Source organism: Grus americana, chromosome 18 (genome assembly GCF_028858705.1).
Source record: "Grus americana isolate bGruAme1 chromosome 18, bGruAme1.mat, whole genome shotgun sequence".
Classification (NCBI taxonomy): domain Eukaryota; kingdom Metazoa; phylum Chordata; class Aves; order Gruiformes; family Gruidae; genus Grus; species Grus americana.
The window spans coordinates 8,522,279-8,541,231 of record NC_072869.1 but is presented as its reverse complement, the minus strand read 5'-3'; the positions used below and the strand labels follow the sequence as shown (position 1 = coordinate 8,541,231).

Here is an 18,953-nt window from a genome sequence, read left to right as displayed (position 1 = left end):
ACTCTGCTTTCCTTTAGCACTTATACAATATTGAATCAGAAATTGAGGAGTCAGACTACGACTCTGTTGATGGCAGCACCAGTGGGGCATCCTCTGAGTGGGAGGATGAAAGCGACAGCTGGGAGACAGACAACGGCCTCATGGAAGACGACCACCCAAAAATTGAGGAGTTAGAGCCTGAGGAGCCGGCAGCAGAGGAGGTGAAAAAAGTAGAGGAACAAGTCCAGGGAGCTGTGGCTATGGCAGTTGCAGATCTTGCTGCAGAGAAAGCTGGCAAGGATGGAGCCCCAAAGAGCTTCCGGGAACTAAAGGAGGCCATCAAGATCTTGGAAAGCCTGAAAAATATGACTGTGGAGCAGCTGCTGACTGGTTCTCCCACCTCCCCAACTGTGGAGCTGGAAAAACCCACTCGGGAGAAGAAGTTCTTGGATGATATTAAAAAGCTGCAGGAAAATCTAAAGAAGACCTTGGATAATGTGGCTATTGCAGAGGAGGAAAAGATGGAAGCCATGGTGGAGACAGAGAAGAAAGAAGAAAAAGCAGAGGCGCAGACACCAGTGAGGTCGGAGTGGCCCAGTGAGACACCAGTGCTCTGCCAGCAGAGTGGAGGCAAGCCTGGAGTCACCTTCACCAGTGCCAAGGGAGAAGTCTTCTCCGTGTTGGAGTATGCTCCAGGTGAGTGTGTCAGGTCATGCCAGTGTGGGATACTCTGTCCTTCTTTGTTCTCCTGCAGCGTTTCTTTCTCCAAAACCTTTGCTTCTAGGCCTTCTGGATTGGGTGTCCTCTGTTCTTCCTAGTCCCTTTCACAGCTCATTAACTGGGGAAGAGAAATTAAGGTAACTTCTGTAGCACAGTCTGTTCTGGGACTTAAACCTGGCTTTTAGATGGCATCTCTAAGCACTACCATAACTTCTCAAGCCAGAGAAGTGGGCTTCCCCTTTGCCCACATCGGTAACTAACTTTGGAGGGCTGTGGAGATCAGTCGCGTTCCATTGCAGATACTTTCTTGAAAGCTACAGGGTTTGTTCAGGCTTTTTTGCAGGGATGGATTGGATGAGAAGCAGAGCAGGAACAGCTGGTGTTCTTGTGCTGCACGTCCTTGGTGGGTGAGCGTCCTTGTTCAGTTGTGCCAATGTTAATCAGACAAAAATAAAATGGAGCATCTGGTTGTGTGGAACACTGGTGACAGTGAAGCCCAAGGTGCTCCAGGGCCAGACGTCAGAAGGAAAGGTGGCCAAACTGTTCGGAGCCTGCAGGTGTGTATAAATAAAGATGGGGAGCTGTGCTTAAGTTTTTTGCAGAGAAAGGGTCATCGCTTTGTGCGATGCATTGTTGTCCTGTGCAATGCATTGTTGTCTTGGCCGCAGGACAGGGCTCCTTGTGGGGCACAGGGACAGTGTTGTGTGGGACCATGAGAACAGGAGATGCAGGTTGTGGCAGCTGCACAGTGTGAGGAAAAATCAAATAATCTCTTGGCTGCCTCCTGGCTCAGCACCAAAGCAAGACAACTCTTCTCTTCCAAATTATACGTTAACAGATGGATAGATTTGCCTTCACAAGGAACCTGTGGCAGTTTCCGAAGGCAGGCTTTAAGCCCGTTCTCCTCCTTGCCCCACAGATACCCATGCCTTCAAGAAAATGGAGTTCCAGCCCCCAGAAGCAAAGAAGTTCTTTAGCACCGTGCGGAAAGAGATGGCTCTCCTGGCCACCTCCCTGCCTGATGGCATCATGGTTAAAACCTTCGAGGATCGAATGGCAAGTGTCTGCTCTCAAATGCCTGTGTATTAGTGCTGGGCTCAACATCCGGATTGCTTTCTTTGGAATTCCCTGCTTAGCCCTAATCCTTTGTGTTAGAGCTACCGGAATGTGTGCAGCATGTGAAATATGGCTGTAATTACCGTAAATGGCTGCTTTTGCATTCCCCAAGTCAGGGTGACAAAGAACGGGGAGCTTCTCATCGCAGGAAGCCTATTTCGGGTGCGTTGCCCGCTGAGCTGCCTGTCCCACCAAGCAGGAAAGGCAGGCAGCAAGGGGCTGATGTAACCAGGGTGCAGCTCGGGGATTGCTGGCTGTCCTGAAGCTCTGCTTCAGATCTGAAAGCTCGATCTGCCATCAGGCCACAGTAGAAGTGCAGCTTCTAGTGGGAAGGTGCCCTGAGATAATGTTGCTTAAGCTGACTCTTGCAAGGGCTGAATTAATCACATCCCCTCTCTCCCTCTATGTAAATACATACACAAAGTAAGGGGACGTTTCGCAGTGCCTGGCTTATATTGCCTGTCTCCACAGGATCTCTTCTCAGCACTTATAAAAGGGCCCACGCGCACGCCCTATGAAGATGGCCTCTTTCTCTTTGATATCCAGCTCCCCAACATTTACCCCGCTGTCCCGCCTCTCTTCCGCTACCTCTCCCAGTGCAGTGGGAGACTGAATCCCAACCTGTACGACAACGGCAAAGTGTGTGTCAGCCTCCTGGGGACGTGGATAGGCAAGGTAATGCTTCCGTCCGCGGGGAGCAGTGGTTGTGCCAGGCTGCTTCTGGAACAAGTTGCTTCCTGCCAGGCCAAGAGTCCTGGGTGGCTTCTGGTCTTGGGCGGTGCTTGAGCTGGGGATAGCTCTGGCTTTGGGCTGTGTTTTAGATGTCTGGAGCAGGTAACTGGTGTCGTTTGGTTTCTTTTGGGACTGTATTTGGCTTTTGTTTGTCCTTCCTTGATGAGAAACCTGTGGTCAGACCAGCTGGGCTGTGTCACGGTGGGACGGAGCAGAGAGCCAACACCAGCGTGGGGTGTTCTCCTGTGGTTTGGGTCCCTGTCTCCAATCGTTTAGTGTGGCACAAAGTCCAACTGGAGACTTGGAATAAGCAGAGCCAGGGAAATGCTACGTTGTGGGCAGGTAGATCGACAGGGCGGCTGGGGAGGGGTTTAGGTGTGTAGGCTTACCGCGTTCCAGGCAGAACTGGCCTGGTGGGGTGCGGTGCTGGCAGAAAGTAATGGAGGGATGGATTGGTACAACGGGACGCTAGCACATCACGTGCTTGTCAAGTCCGTCCCTCGTTCCTGCTGCGAGCCGCAGGACCTTAGCGATAGGAATGCAGAGAAGCTGGGGCCTTGCTTCATCTAACAGTTATCACAGAGCAAACTGGTGCTTCAGCCCTTAACACGTTCGTATGTGCATTTCAGGGGACAGAAAGGTGGACCAGTAAATCCAGCCTCCTTCAAGTACTCATCTCCATCCAAGGTAAGTGCCTCTGCAGAGCCTGAGGGACAGGAAAAGGTGGGGGGAGGAGGGGATGCAGGCTGGGGGAACACACACTTGGGATCTGCACCCCAGTTGGGTTGGTGCTGCCTTTTGCTCTCACCTCGCTGCACAAAGCAGTGTCCTTATCTCTCCAGCTTGTCAGTCGAAGCAGGTGCAAGCTTTTCCCATGCCCTGGCTGCATCCCAAGTGTCTTGACAATGCTTTCCCTTCTTCTCACTGCAGCAGCTAAGCACAGAGCTGTTTTGCTTGTTATTCTGAGCTGACAAAGGTGAACCACTGCATCCTCAGCCAGTTACTGAAGTTAGTTGAAGTTGCTAAACTGGGCTTTGTTCGCAGGGCTGCTTTTCAGTGAGTCACCCGCCTGTCCTACGCTGGGCATGTTTTTGCACATGGTGATGGCGTTTATGCTCCTTCTGAAGCAGAGAATAATCAGGGGTGTGTCTAGACCAGCCCCCGGGCTTCCTGCCGCAGGGCTTTGCCCTGCCATATCTAGTTTGAGAGCAGACAGACTAAATCAAATCTCTTCCTCAAGGCCAACTTTCTGTGCAGGGAGTCCAGGCATGTGACTTGAGAAACCTTTGACACAGAGCAAGGGCTCCCGCAGGCAACTCCTGCTCCTCTGGAGTCTCACAGTCCACCTGTATCCTCCCGTGAGGGAAGGACACCACGAGAAAAGCCTCTTCTTATTTACAAAGCTGAGGATCCAAATTTAGAAAACGAAATGCTAAATGTTTTACTGGAGCAATTCGGTGGTAGTGGAAAAAAAAAGAAAACGCTCCTCTTCCCCTCCTACTGCCTGGGTCTCAAGACTCCTAATCTCACCTCCACCAGCTCTAATGCAGTTTGTGGCAGGCTGCCAGCAGCCTGGCAGTACTGGTGCCATTGCTGCATGCATGTAATTACATTAGACTAGAAGCAAGCAGGAGAAAGCTTGGTATGGGTGACTTGTCACAGTATTCACTGTCTCAGAACTGCACTGTCTGATGGGACTGTCGTGGACAGGATGGGACCTGGCCAGCTCAAAGCCCTTTACTGAAGATTGGCCTTTGTTCTGATTAAGAGGAGGAGGGGAAAAAAAGGCTTTGGGTGTGTTTGTGGCTTTTTTTGCTAGGAGGGGAGGGAAGGGAAAGGAACTGTGAAACCTTTCCCCTTCTGCCCTTTTGACCTACTCTGCTGTTGTGTGCCCTCTGCATTGCACTGGTGGAAGGCTTTTCAAGGATCTTGAATGCCACTCGTGGTAGCGTCCGAGATCCCCACCGCCCTAGCAGAAGGCCACAGACCCATTCACACGAGCACTCCCCTTGCTGTACCAGTCCAGTGCATCCCGCAGGTTCCTGGTTGTCCAACCTGGCCTCTGCTACCTGCTTGGAGTCAAAGCGCGGTGTCCCTGCAATGCACTCTCCTGCAGTCCCTTCCCTGCTGCCTGCTTCGGCGTGGCTGCGGGTAAAGCTGGCGTGATGCCTCAGCGAGGCGGTGCTGCAACCCTTGAATCTCAACCACCTTGGCAGAAATCGGGGCCCAGCAGTGTTTGCCTGGGATGGCGATTCACAGTAGAGTTCCTCCCTTAACCCCTCGCTCTCCCCTTCTCTTGGCAGGTCTCATCCTAGTGAATGAGCCCTACTACAATGAGGCAGGCTTTGACAGTGACCGGGGCCTCCAGGAGGGCTATGAGAACAGTCGCTGCTACAACGAGATGACCCTGATCCGGGTGGTGCAGTCCATGATGCAGCTGCTCCGCAGGCCGGTGGAAGTCTTTGAGCACGAAATCCGTGAGCATTTTCGCTGCAACGGCTGGCGCCTGGTGTCCCGCATCGAGTCCTGGCTGGAGACGAACGAGCTGGTAGAGCGGAGCCACGAACAGGCCAACGGGGCAGATTCTGCCTCCCTTCTCTCTGCCTGCGGCACCCTGGCCGAGAGCCCAGGAGACAATGCGGGATCGCTGGGGGAGTACGGCAGCAGCTCGGAGCAGGGGGCGGCCGCCGAGCTTTCCGACTCAGCACTCGACGGGAAGGAGGAGCTGGACGAGTCGGAATTCACAACCTCGACGCCCAACACCGGTGATCTCCAACAGTACTCAGACTCGGAGAGCACAGGCCAAGCCAGGGGGGTAGACCTGGCCAGAGACCGAACGGACGAGGGGAAGGCTGCCCAGGACTCTGCCTTGCAGCCTAGTGTGAAACCAAAGAAAAGGAGAAAGAGCTACAGGAGTTTCCTTCCGGAGAAGAGCGGTTACCCTGATATCGGGTTCCCCCTCTTCCCTTTGTCCAAGGGGTTCATTAAAAGCATCCGCGGTGTCTTGCAGCAGTACCGGGCTGCCTTAGCAGGGGCCAATATCCCAGAGTGGACAGAGGACAAATAAACCATCAGGTTAGGGACAGGCAGGTGCAGGGGAGAAGGGAAAGCAGCAGAAAGGAAATTGGCAAATGCTGTTACGAGTAAACTGGCTTCTCCTTCCAGCTTTTTTTCCTCAGCTTGGTTTGTTCCAAAGAAGGTAGTAGGCCTGACTGCTCCTCCGAGGAAAGGTTGTCTAAGCATGAATAACTCTTTGCCCCCAGCCCTTCTTCCTTCCCCTTGTCCCATGTCCGTGCTCCTCTTGCGAGTTTGACCCTGCAACGGTAAGATTTGAGACCTGCACAGAAGCAGTCTTGCAGCCACGTTCCCTCTGCACTTTCATCTTGGGGCACCTTTCCACACAAGGACTCTTCCCACCCAGCGCTACACCCAGCAGTTTGTTCTGGTGGGGTTCAAGCCAGGAGAAGCGATTGCTGTAGTATCTGGAAGTGAAGGGCGATGCCCTCCCAGTCTTCTCATTTTTTCTCTGCGTTACCATGGGGTTTATGAAGTCTGCCCCAGCTTATACGTACTTAGACATTGGATTGTTTGCATTGAAGTTGTCTACACCACACGGAGTTGCTTTAGTCTTAGTTGTTCACTGATAGCTACGAGGTTCTTTGACCAGGACTTGGTAGGCAGAACCAGAGCTCTGCACCAGCACTTGTGCTGCCCTGATAGTGCTGCGAGGTTTCCAGCCAGTTCTGCAACTTCTGGTCAGTCTTGTGGAAGCAATTCTAGCCATCCCCACTTCTTTTTCTCCAGAGTAAGGCAAACTTCCCTTTCCCCGCCATGCATGCATGTCTTCTAGAAACACATGGGATTCAGGGTTCTGCCCTTGTTACTTGCTTAGGTATCCGCGTCTTTTGTTCCCGGCCGTCCTGGCTGTCACACAGCACTACACCTACCCTGGATCTCAGCCTCGCCTGGGCAGGCGGCAGCGAGTGATCTTGGGGCGTGTTGTCGATCTAGCAGCTAGTCTGGATGGTGGCACGGCTGCTGCTTCTCCGTTGTTTGACTGTAGATGGGTATTTCAGAGCTGTTTGAGCCAGGGTCACCCAAGGGAAAGGAGCTGTCATGTTGTGACCAGGTCCTGTTGTAGCAGCAGCAGTTTGTGACGGTTCCTGTGCTGTTACTCAGCAACTGGAGCACGTCAGACACTGGTGTGGACTGTTATCAATTCCTTCCCTTGCCAGCCATTTCCCGTGGTGGCCTGGGTCCTCTGTGGCGGGCAGCGTTGCGGGCACAGCACATACTACCCCTAATCTCAACTGCAGTGCTGCTGTGCTGCTCTGGGAAACAGCCAGCGAGATCAGCCCGTGTTTCAGCAGCAGAGAGCTGTCAGAGCTGGTGACCGTGAGCACTTTCTGAAGCTGTGACTTGAGTCTCCTGGTCAAGACACCTTCCTTGAAGCCTCCTTTTCTGTATGCACGCACTTAATGTCTCTTCTGGAACTGGGAGATCACACTCCAGCACTACTGCATTTGCCCAATGTTTAGGCATTGGAGAAGCACTCACTTAGCATCCCCGTGGAGCACAGTCTGTCAAGGAGAGTCCGTCGATCCTTCCAGCCGGCATGGCGAGCCAGTGGTGCTGGGCTTCCCAGGGAAGGGTTAGGCTGAGCAGTCGGCTCTGCCAGAAGTAAGGATGGAGACAGAACTCTCCTTTTGCTCTTGCTCGGTCAGTACAGCTGCGTTCCCTTCCCCTGACCCGGGCCAGGATCTGGCCTTCTCATTTTGAAACAGAGAACAGCAGGTGAATCTCGGCATGTTTGTGCCATGCTTTCTGCTCCTTGAAACACCGGGGTCCGCACCCATGGGCCCAAATCCCCCCACCCAGCTCCCTGTGCCTGCTATTTCCAGCTGCCCCTGTGATGCTCCGGAAGCAGGGGGCTGGCTGCTTTGCAAAGCCCTTCTCCTCTCACCATCAGCTGTCGGGATTTTGGAGGGCCCATCCTGTTCCTGGTGCTCTGGAGGAAGCAGAGCGTGGCTGTGGATGAAGTCCTGGGCCCGCAGAGCTCCCAAAGCATTGCTCTGTGGGTGGATCGCCTGCGCTGCAGCTCTGGCCCTGCTCCGGCACCGGGAGCTCCCCCCATCCGGCAGGCAGGAGGTCCGGCAGCGCAGCAGACCCCCACCCGCGGTGCGGAGAGATGCTTTGAGCTGCAGGCGAGGCAGTGCGGGCTGCAGGTGTAACTCACAGCTGCTTTCTGGCTGTGGCTGGTGCTAAATGAATGAATCCCTTTGAGCGAGGAGCGGGGGCGTCTCCAAAATATCAAGGGCTGACTGGGGCAGAGGGGTGAGGCTGTTGCTTCAGGGCAGGGGAAGGGCAGGCAGAGGCTTGTTCCACAAATGATTTAAACCTCTTACTCACCAGACAAAATTGCGGTGGGTGATCTGTGCTGGGCTGCGGCCATCCTTAGCCCCGCCGGCCAGGGACAGAGGGAGAAAACCCTTCAGGGCTGAGCCATGGCTGGGGGTGGAGGGACGGAGGAGCTCTGGGGTTCCCTGCTTTGCCCCCCCTTTACTTTTCACAGCTCTCATCTCATGGGAAGGCTGTCGGCTGCCCGGGAAGAAGCGCAGCCTCCCCTCTGCCCAAGAAATCTCTTTGTTTCCTCTGATAGTAATCAAAAGCTTTTGCACGGATTCCTGGGGCTTCCAACCGAGGAGGTGTGTATTGGCCTTCTGGAAGGGGGACGCTGCTCCCCGGCTGCCGCTGCCCCTGCCATCGCTCGCTCTCCGTAGCTGGCTGTCCCAAACCGAAGCGTGCACAGAGGTTTACAAATTTTCTAAAGCTTTTGATAATGTGAAGCTCCTGGGTGATGAGGTTGGTGGTGAGCACACTGCAGCTATGTAATTTTTTGTGTATGTATGTAATATTTAAGGGTAACAAAATTTAAAAGGCTAAAACCTTAAAAAAAAAAATTAAAAACACACAAAAAAAGCCAAAGCATGATGCATATTGTTAGCCTTAAAACTGGCTACATGACTGTGTGATGTACAAATGAGAACAGCCTGTAACTGTTTTAAGTGCTGGGGTTGGGGAAGAAGCATTACAAAATCAGTTTGTAGCCTTGATTCTGTACAGTATTTAATGAAAAAAAAAAAACGACCTGACTATTGAGGCCATGCTTAGAGGTGTGTCGTTCACGTGCAGATGTGGATGCTTGGTTGCTTACGATATATGTATAAAGTGCTGTGTGACCATTAAAACTTTTTTTACCTGCAGAATTTTTTTTGTTTGGCTAACCAAGGTGTAATAAAGGAGGGAAGATGACTTGCCATTAAATTTTGCCTCTGTGAGTAGTTCTGACTGTTGTCTCTTTCTTTTCCCTTGGCGCTTGCCCCGTCTCCGGCGTGCGTCCCTGTGCCAGGGGCTGGGCTGGACCAGGTCCCGCTGGCTGAAGTCGACGGCGTGGAGAGGGCAGGGAGTCCCGCAGGAGCCAGGCAGATCTGGCAGCGAGGGGCTGCCCGGGGGCTCCCCAAAACCCTGATTCGCAGGACATCTGTCAGGCGCTTTTTATTTCTCTGCTGGCGCGCGGCGCGTGCAGGCTGCCCGGCGTGTGCTGCAGCTCTCGGCCGGTGGCTCAACTGGCGGCTGCCCCGATGGATGGGGCCAGAGCGGGGGGAAGCGAAGCCCTTTGCAGCCCCCCCCCCCGGCCTGGCAGCGGGATGGCTCGTGGGCCCTGGCAGCCCCCTGGCCCCAGCACGCAGGTAGGTGTGAGGTGAGGGGCAGACGCAGCCACGTTCGGGCTGTAGGGGCCTCCTGCACCTCCCATGGGCTGTTTAACCCTCGCTGCTGTTTGCCCCCCCAGCTGCCCTCCCCAGCCCCCCCTCTGCCTCCGTGGAAAAAGCTGGAGGGGGCCAGCGCAGGCAGAGGAGAGGGGCAGCCGTGGCCCTGTTTTTGCAGATTTGCTGGAGTTGTTTAAAACCAGCAAGCATCTTCCTCTTGAGGGGGGGTACGTGGCAGCTGCTGCCATCTCCCTCGGGTGTCAGGAGCGAGGAGCTGCACAGGAGGAGCCGCTGGGGCAGAGCCCGTGGCTGCTGGCTGACGGGTTTTGGAAGCGGTTGGGTTAAAGAAGAGGTTTGCCCAGCAAAACCTGGGAAAGGGAGGGAGAGCGAGATCCCAACCAACCTGCCGCCGTGAGCAATGCAGCCAGCCCTGGGCGAGGTGTGGAGGAGACTCCAAGGAGTCTCAGGTGCTGCACACCCGCACGGCTTTGCTCTGGTGACCCGTCTCGCTTGACGGAGGCAGCCAAGAGCTCTGAGCGCATCCCTTGCCCTGGGCTGTCCCTGCAGCCTCCTCCAGCAGCGGCAGCCATTCGCCATGGTTCGAGTTCAGCGAAGCATTGCTGAGCCTGTTTTTACACCTGGCCCCATGCCACAGGGAAAATAAAGTTATTTTAGGAGGCTCCTAGCTGCTGCCTGCCTTGCTGGCCTGGGAACACCAGCTTGGCTCCCTGGGAGCAGGGCTGGGGGGGAACAATCGGGCTCTTCTTTCCTGGCTCTGCAATCCTAATTGCATAGTTTGCAGATGAATAAATGCAAACAGCGACTGCTGTTTACTCTTCTACTTTGTGCTTGAGCACTGTAAATGAGGTTTAATTACTGCAATTTTATACCAACCAGGCTGAGTAAACCCCCCCCCCCCCCCCCCCAGGCAAGCCCCTGGGCAGGGACCTGTTACAGGGCTCCTGGTAGGGCCCTGCTCCCGGTGGGAAGCTGAACCCCTCAGCTCCAACAACCTCCTCCTTGAGCCCCTTCCCGGATCCCTTCCCTGCCCTCGCTCGGAGCCACTGAACCTTCCCCAAGCCATCGCTGCGGAGCTGAGCTCTCTGCATTCGATCAGCCCCAGCGTGAGGCTGAGCAGAGCAGCACCCGTACACCCCAAAAATCGGGGTCCGTGGCAGCAGTGCCCCGTGTCCTGGCTCCGGCCCATGTCCCCTGGGGGAATCTCCTGGGGCCACCACTACTCCGTGCTGGCCCTGGCCCCAAGGTGAGGGTGGTCTGGCGGCATGGGCAAGCTGCCGGGGAGCGAAGGGCCGTGGTGCTGAGCTAAACCCATCCTGACAGCCGCACGGCCGGGCTCCATATGAGCCCAGCCCGGGGGGGGGGGGGACAGCACCATGGCCATGCCCCTGACAGCAGCTGTGAGCTTGGATTTAAAACCCAGGAGGGATTTTTTTTTTTTTTTTTTTTTTTTTTTTTTTTTGCAAAAGCTAGATATTTATTGCATTTCTCACAAGAATAAACTCTGCTTCTACAGGAAGCTTTGGGTAGAAACATTCTTTAAAAAAGTCGATTTTTTTTGTATTTGATATATTGGTCCCAACCATCCCTGGGGGGGGTGGCACTGGCTCCGCAGTGGCGGGGATACAAGCGATGCCACCGTGTGCGTCTGAGCCGGGGAGGGGACGGGGCTGTGCCGGCGCAGCCGCCTGGGGCCGGGACCTCGTACCGGGATAAAACACGCCGGCGTCTCGCCAGCACACAGTACCTGATGGGGCTCGTGGCTCATTTTTGGGACAGTGCTGGTGGCCGTCCCAAGGGCGTAAAGCTAAGCGTGGGGGCAAGCGAGGGGACGAGCACCTGCGGCCCCCAAGAGCTATTGCTATGGGAGGAGGAGGAGGTTCCTGAGTGGGAAGAAGGCTCTGCTGCCCTCGTGCCAGGCTGTGCCGGCGGCTCAGCGCTGCAAGGGGCAAACCCGGCTGCTCAGGAGCCACTGAGGACGCGGCAGAGGCGGCTGTGGATCTGGCCCTGCACAGGCTCGCAGGCCAGCGCCTCGCCATCCACCGTCATGATGCCCGCGGCCGCCCGCGGCTCCAGCCGGAAAGCCCGGACAGGGACGTAGCGCAGGTGGGGACAGTTCAAGTCCAGGTGCGTCCCCCTGGCCATGGCCAGGAAGATCTTCAGCAGCGCCACGCGGCTGATGCCAGCTTTCAGGTAGAAGAGGTGGATGCAGCCGTCGTGCAGCTGGGCTGCCGGTGCCATCAGCAGGTTGGTGCCCAGGTGGGACTGGTAGATGGCATAGACGGAGACGAACTCCTCCTCGGGCACCACCGTCCAGTGCGCCGGCACCGGCTGGCACAGCGGCACCAGCAGCGAGTCGGCGGGCAGAGCCCCGGGCGCTTCCGTCCCCGCCGGCGGCAGGATGCAGCCAGCCTGGCCGTTGGTGACGGGCGCGTGGGGGTCCCTGGGTGCCGGGGAGGTGCCCTGCTCGGGGTCAGCGGGCAGGTAGGAGAGGCGGCCCTGGTACACCCGCAGCTTGGCCAGGCACTGGAGGGTGCCCAGGGTGAAGCGGGTGTTGCCCAGCCGGCGGTACTTCTCGCTGTCGATGTCCACGTCTGAGATGAAGCCCCAGCCGAAGCCGAGGAAGGAGAAGAGGCGCTTGCCCGAGGCTGTGCTCAGCGAGACCAGGTCCATCTGCGTGTGCAGCCCCTTGCACAGGATGAAGGCGCAGTTCGTCAGCAGCTTCTTCTTGGCGACGTGATCGTTGCTGCAAGGGATGGAGAGGGTGAGTTTGTGCTGGACCCAGCTCGGGGCCTCTCCTCCTATCCCAGCATCTATGTGCAACCCTCGTCCCTGTGTCGTGGTTGTGACATATCCCAGCTGGGTGACCGTGTCCCTCAGGGACAGCTGCTGGGAGGGGGTTTGCTGGGGGTGGGAAGGATAAACCAGCTCCTCAAAGAGGGAACTGAGTTGGGGCTGCTGGTCCCCGCCCTGTGCAGCGGAATTGGCTGTGCCCTGGGCTGGCTCCTTTGGGGTAAAGCTGTGCCAGACTCGGAGCTCGGAGAGGAGAAGGGCTGCGGGGGGAACCGGGGATGCAGGGATGCAAGCCGATGCTCGCGGGGACTGATGGGGTGGGCAGCACCAGCCTGCGGGGAGGCGGGGACCCAGAGGGGCACCCCTGTGCTGGGCGCACCCAGCACCCTTCCCCTGGGCTGGAGCCACACTCAGCCTTTCGCTTCACTGATCCCCCCCCGGCCTCGGTGCCCAGGGGCTGGGGCTCACCCTGCGTAGTGGTTGATGGAGGCGGCCAGCGCGTTCCCGGAGCCCCCTGGCAGGATGCACAGCGGCTTCTTCATGATGTCCGCCCAGTCCGGCCGCTCCATGAGCCCATTCACCACCTGCAGGGACGGAGGGAGCTGGTGGTACCCAAGGACCCCAGCAGCTCCCATGCAGCCTGGGGGGAGTGGAGCCCACGTTGTCCCCGGCCAGGGCAGGACTGAGGCCGTGGCTGCCCCGCTTTGCTCCGAGCTGGGTGTCATCTCTCCTTTGCTGTTCCTTTCCTGCCTTCGTGCCTCAGAGCTCGGCCCCTGCCCCGGGCACCCCTCTCCTCCCAGCTCTGTGCCCATCCCAGCCGGGGGGGACACCCCGTGGTGCCCCTCTCACCTCGTACAGCAGCCCATCCCCAGCCATGACCACCAACGTGTCCCACTGCGACAGGTCCTCATCCCGCACCTTCTCGTGCGCGTGGTGGGGTCTTTCTGCAGGGGAAAGCGGAGAGGCGAGCATCACCCTCCCTCCTGCTGCCACCCCAGACGGTGACCCCAGCCCCACCGTCCCCACAAGGGTCCCAGCCAGGGGAGCAGGAGGTGAGGCAGTCACCCCTACTGCGTGCAGCCATGTCCCCTCACACCCTTTGCCACCAGCCCTGTGACAGCCCACCCATCGCGTTGTCCAAACCAGCCCCGCAGGAGCCGGAGCCGTGGTGATGCGGGGGGTACAAAGCCCTCGGAGGAGCCCGTCCTGGGGCGACAGCACCCAGGTAGGATCCCAGGAAGGGAGGAGGAAGAGGGAAGGGAGGGAGCCGCTCACGGACTCACCGGTGACGAAGACGGTGGTGGCGATGTCAGCCTCTGCCAGCATGGGCTGCACCACCGCCTGGAAGTCCTCCAGCGCGCGGCCGGCGCCGCTCTGCGGGTTCAGCAGCACCAGTGCGCGGCAGGGCCGGGGCAGCACCCCATAGCTGTCACCTGGGCAGGGGGGAAGAGGGGGAGAGTCAGGGTGGTGGGGCCATGGTGCTGCCCAGGGAGGGCTTTGTGAGCTGGGACGGCGTTTGCCACGGCCCCGCGGGAAGGGGAGCTGCCCCCGATGCCCACAAGCTCCCTGGGCTCATCCCTCCCCAGAGGCAGCGGGAGGTGAGCAGGGATGGAGGGTCCCTGCTGGGAAAGCAGGGGAGGTGGCAGAGACAGGGACTCGGGGTCCCGCAGGGACTCGTCTCGAGCTCTCCCGCAATCAGCTGAGATGTTTTCTGCCTGCGTTGGAGCCCCGCAGCGAGCCAGTGATGCCGCAGCGGAGCCGGGGCTCTGCAGCGCTGCCCCGAGCGTCCCCGTGCATCCCAGGGCGGCAGGGCGCTGCTGGCTGCGCTTTTGGGCACGCCGAGGAAAGAAAGGTGGGAGCAAAGGGGAGGTCTGAAACCCAACCTCCCGCGGGCGCCCAGCCCCAAACACCCTTGGCCGTGAGTTTTCCCAGCTGAACCCCACGGCTCAGTCCCCCAACGCACGGCGAGCCAAGGACGGTGTGGGGGGACAAGGGCCAGGGGGACTCCAGATCCCAATTCCCCGCATCCATCCCAGATGGAGCAGGGCCAGGACAGACACCTGGGCCGGCAGACTGACGCTTCTGCTTGCCCTGCTCCCCACGGGGCTCAGGTTTCGCCTGCGAGGGCCCCGCTTGGGCTGTAATTACAAGCGCGGCAGGGATCCGCGTCCCTCTGCCCCCTGCCCGAGCCCCAAGCCCAGCGGTCCCCGTGCACGGGGGGGACGGGGTGAGCCCGGGCTGCCGCTGCCCTGCGAGGGAGGCGCAGGGAGGAGGAGAGACACGATGGCACCTGGGGGAGCTGGCGGCAGCGTGCCCAAGGGCAGGATCCCCGGGTGCTGCTTGGGCACCCCGAGCCCCAGAACGAGCAGGGGCAGCGTGCCTCGAGCTCCCACAGCGCCTCTGGAAAGTTCCGGCCCTGCTGGGTGAAGCCACTTTGGGGGGGGTTGGAGGGGTCTCCCCACCTGCTCTGGGCCCCCTAAGCCGTGATCTGGGCCCCAGGGGATAGCGGGTGCCCATCCGGATGCGTGGGCTCTGCGGGACAGCGCGGGGGCTGCGCCTGCTGACTCAGCAGAAAGAGCTGCTCCGTCAGGATCTGAGTCACCAAAGCAGACGGTGATTCCCGGCACTGCCCCGGACTGGGAACCCCCCTCTAACCCGGGTAGGGGGGCTGGGGCCAGCTGCCTGCGCCTACGCACTTTGATTTGAGCTGTTTGAACGCACAGGCAGCGTTTTTACAGCTAAAACCCCTCCTGCCGCCCACACCGGGGACGGAGGCAGGCAGAGGGGGAGCCTGGGGCGATGGAGGTCCCTACAGGTGCCATCTCCCTGGGGTGACACCTGGCATCACACCAGCAGGGCTTCCCCGAGGGTTGGCAGAGCTCCACGAGCTGCCCTGCGGGGAGATGTGCCCAGAGCATCCCGCATCCATGTCCATCCCAGCCCCGGGAGCTCACAGAGCGCTGCTGATTTCGGTGCCATCAGGTTGATTTTCTGCTCCAGGGAATGACCCGGTGAGGCCGTCACCCTCCACGACACCTCCTTGTCCCCACACCGGCTGCTTGGGACCTGCCGCCGAGTCCAGAGCAAAGGTCTGCCCGTGAGCCGGGGCTGAGCCTGGAGCTGGGTGCCGGCTCTGAGCCGTCTCTCCCCGCTGCTGCCCAGGGCCGGGGGAAGCGGCCGGCTGCCCCCCGCCCTCCCCGGCCCCTTATCAGTGGGTGCCAGACGCGAGGGGACCAGCTGCCTGTGGGGACGGAAGTGAAGCGCTGCGAGCAGAGGCCGCCCCAGCTCGGGTCAGGGATGGCCCCGCTGCCGGCTCCCCTCCCCAGCCTTCCCCGGTCACCGCCGGTACTAAAGCCTCTGTTGAGAAACGCGGCCGAGCCCCCAGGCAGGGGGGGTCATGCTCAAGCCCCAGCTGCTGGAGGCAGGTGATGGGGGGGCTGTTCTCTCCTCTTTCTCCCTCCCACCCCAGAGGATGTAGGGCGAGAGCATGAGGCACTTCCGGAGCCTAAATACAGTTTTTAACCCCACAATGTTTCTTACCAGCCACTTTTTTCTGATGTGCACACAGAGCTGCAGCTGGGTTTTGCCTGAAACTCCTGCCTGGACCTCTGCTGCTGCCCCACAGCCTCCACTGGGCTTGGGGTGCAGCTGGGACCCCAAGGACCCACTTCGCGGCTGGAGGGGGAAAGGCGAACCCTGCTCAGGGCACCGAGGGACGCCGCAGCTCCGTCACCAGGGACAGATTGCTGGTACCAGGGTGTGAATGGGGATGGGGACGTGATCCCAGTGTGGGACCAGTGACACCAGCAGCTCCGGGCTTGGCCCAGGCTCCCGTGGCAGGAGCAGAGGGTGCTGGTTCAGAGCCGGAGCCTGGCAGCGGCGATGCTCAGGCAGAGGGGACAGATTTCAGCAGATTTGCGCAACGCCGGCTGGCCCCTGGCATCTCAGCGCGGCTCAGCCGCTTCCCGGCACAGTGCGGTTGCTTTCAACCTCAAACGCCGAGCAGGGCAGACACTGAGTCAGCAGGAGGAAGGGGCTCCAGCTGCTGCCAGTGCACAAACTCTGCTCTCCCTCCTCCACCCACGTCCCCCCATGGGACACGTGTCCTGGCCACACTCGGGCAGGGACCACGCTGCCGTGGCTCCGCTGTCAGCAGCCCCAGCTGCTCTGTTGCGTCGCCGCATCCTTCTGGAAACTCTCCGGGCACAAGGAACAAGCGTGCCAGGCTGGCGGGGGACAGGGCTGTCCTGCCCGGTGACCCGGCTGGCGTGAGGCTGGGACGGACTGGGACATGCCCGCTGCATCCCTTCTCCGCAGAGTGTCACCTCTGCACAGCAAGGGGACAAGCAAGGCGAGGGGGTCACCGAAACAGGGGCTTGCAGCAGGGCTGGGTCCCGCTGGCTGCCGGGAGCGTTGCCGACACGCTGCGACGCCATGGCCGGCGCTGACAGCTTGACGGCAGCTTCCTGCTGCGACCGAGGGCTGGATTTCCCCACCAGGACACCAGCCCGGGAGCAGTTTGGTCCCTCTCAGCCAGCTGCAGGGTGGGACACTTGCCTGCACACCACAGGCAGCCCCAGCTTTGGGGCTTTTCACTACTGAGGCACCTTTTTTTTCTTCCCCTTGGGAAAAAATGGAGGGGAGGGCTACACCCTGCTGCAGCTCTCCGTAAGGCTTTTATGCCAGAGGATGCTGGAGCGGAGATGACACCAGGACGGGATCGCTGGTGGCTCCCCGGGTCCCCTGCTCGCAGGGACAGGGTGGCAGGATTGTTCCACACAGACTCACACGCAGCTTCCCAGCACGGCCTTATCTGCCCCGCACACGCCACGGTGCCGGCACGTGAGGGTGCGTGTGAGCGCAGGGTGTGGCGAGAGGCATTTTTAGCTCTGTCCCAAACTGGGGGAGGAGGTTTGCAAATCCTGCTGGCCCTCAGCTAGAAAAATAACTGCAAAATCCCGCACCGCCTTCTCCCGTCCTCCTTCCTTGGGCTCCCCCGGGGTCCCTGCCGTGCAACGAGCCGCTCGTGCCCCAGCACCCTCGCACCGCCTGCTAAAAGGGCGAGGGTTTTAAAATGCTTGGAGACTTACAGCTGCAGAGTTCAGGCTGGAAATAGAGCCGGGGAACTGGTTTCACCCTCACCCCTTCCCACTGGATTTGTTTTTATTCTTTAGGAAGAATAGCAGAAAGTTGTTTTGTAGCTGCAGGTCATGTAAAAAAGCTGCATTTTAAAATCCAAGCAGGGAAGAGCTGGGCTAAATGTGATTTGACAGGATCCCTCTAACCGCGTGCCTCTTAATTTCCAAGTCTGATCAGTGCGACTGGACAGCTAAATAAATGAAGTAGTGCATATAATTGAATCTCTGCTCAGATGTTCACATATACGCCAGCCTGCCCTGCCCTGACTGCAGGAGCTGGGGGACTTGGCCCCTGAGCCAGACGCTCCCCTTCGGGCTGGTGGCAGCTCCCGGAGGGGAGAGGGAACTGAAACCCGGACCCCTCCGTGTCACCCTGGGACCCCACTGGGCCCTGGGGGTCCCGGGGGGATATGCCAGCTCCCAAGTGATGGATGGGACCTGCCAGGGATGGTGCCTGGCTCCTGTCCTGCCTGCGTCAGCAACGATGACTGTTTTTTTCTTGGTTAATGCTGCCCTTTGGAGCTTTGCTAGTTATTGAGCCGAAGCGATGCGAGGGGAGGGGGGGCCGTGCAAAGGCACCCATGGTGCGACCACGGCCCTGCTGCCCCTTCGATTTAAGGGAGAAAGGGGGGGAGAAGCCACCCCGGGGCCGTGCACAGGGGTGTCCCCGTTCCGCCCCCCCCCTCACCCCCAGGCTCAGGACGCGGGGGATCCAGGTGACCCCGTGGGGATGCGGATCGTTCTCCGTCCGTCCGTCCCTCCGTCCCCCGACCCGTCCCTTCGGGGCCCGACCACCGCACAGCGCTCCCGGCACGGCGCCAGCTGCCAGCCGCGTCCCCACGCCGCCCCTCGGGGACAGCCGTCCCGCGTGGGGACGGGCAATGGAGAGCTGGCGGGCCCCACGTCCCACACCCCACGGCCTCAGACGGCTGCCGACCCCGGTCCCGGCACAACCCCCCCTTCCCGGTCTCGGGGCTCGCTCCGTCGGGACCCGCAGCGGAGCGGGGACGGGTGTGTGTGTGGGGGGGGGGGTGTCCCCTCCCGCCCCGGGTGAGCGTGGGCGTTCGACACTCACCGTCCTGCGTGGGCACGGCGGGTACCGAGAGCTCCCGGATCCTCCGGCTCCAGGCCTGGGCGATGCGCAGGTTGCCCTCGGCGTCGGGTCCCAGGCAGACGCGGAAGGTCCGCTCCAGGCGCTGGCGGGCGGGCGAGCCCCAGCGCGGCCCGCGGAACGGGTAGCACACCAGGGAGAAGCAGGCGGCGGCGGCGGCGGCGGGGAAGGCGGCGGAGCCCACGCAGTCGGCCAGGCGGAGCGCGGCGTCCGGACCGGTCGAACCGCCGGAGGAACCGCCGGGACGCCGCACCTGCAGCTCCCGGGCCGTCAGAGCCAAAGAACAGGCGGCAGCACCGGGGGTCGGTCCCGCACCGAAGATACCTTGAAGTAATACCGGGCCCCCACCGGGCTCCGGGGGAGCGCGGCGGCCGGCGGCCATCGGCGGCGGAACGGGAGCGGGACGCACCGGGGAGCGCCGCCCGTCGCTGCTCGCTGCTGACACCCGCCGCGCCGCCCGGCAATGGCAGGCAGGGCGGCCCCATTCATAAAAAATGTAACACCCCCCCCCCCCCCACGCCGAGGGGGCCCGTCCCGGGGCTGCCCCGAGCCCCCCCTCCCCTCCCCTCGGCGTGCCTC

At 59.8% G+C, this 18,953-nt stretch overlaps 2 protein-coding genes across 3 annotated transcripts in view; one reads left to right on the top strand and one right to left on the bottom strand.

Annotated features, from left to right (window-relative positions):
• The window catches only part of UBE2O (ubiquitin conjugating enzyme E2 O), a 65,927-nt gene extending 57,039 nt beyond the window's left edge, over nt 1-8,888 (top strand). The window contains exons 14-18 of the mRNA XM_054846327.1: nt 18-675; nt 1,619-1,755; nt 2,287-2,490; nt 3,177-3,234; nt 4,851-8,888. Of these exons, the coding sequence (XP_054702302.1) occupies nt 18-675; nt 1,619-1,755; nt 2,287-2,490; nt 3,177-3,234; nt 4,851-5,614 (1,821 nt within the window). The 3' untranslated portion in view covers nt 5,615-8,888. The remainder of the gene's footprint in view (nt 1-17; nt 676-1,618; nt 1,756-2,286; nt 2,491-3,176; nt 3,235-4,850) is intronic.
• A 1,880-nt stretch (nt 8,889-10,768) lies between these two features.
• SPHK1 (sphingosine kinase 1) lies at nt 10,769-18,844 on the bottom strand. 2 transcript variants are annotated; one of them, XM_054846335.1, is made up of 5 exons: nt 18,339-18,844; nt 13,409-13,558; nt 12,975-13,069; nt 12,594-12,709; nt 10,769-12,078 (listed from the first exon to the last, which is right to left on the bottom strand). In XM_054846335.1, the coding sequence occupies exons 1-5, from the start codon at nt 18,754-18,756 to the stop codon at nt 11,295-11,297; spliced, it is 1,563 nt and encodes a 520-aa protein (XP_054702310.1). In that variant the 5' UTR covers nt 18,757-18,844; the 3' UTR covers nt 10,769-11,294. The 2 variants fall into 2 exon arrangements, with proteins under 2 accessions (XP_054702310.1, XP_054702311.1); XM_054846336.1 differs by lacking the exon at nt 18,339-18,844 and adding an exon at nt 15,080-15,377 and having other exon boundaries at nt 10,773-12,078.
• Between the last annotated feature and the right edge of the window lie 109 nt (nt 18,845-18,953).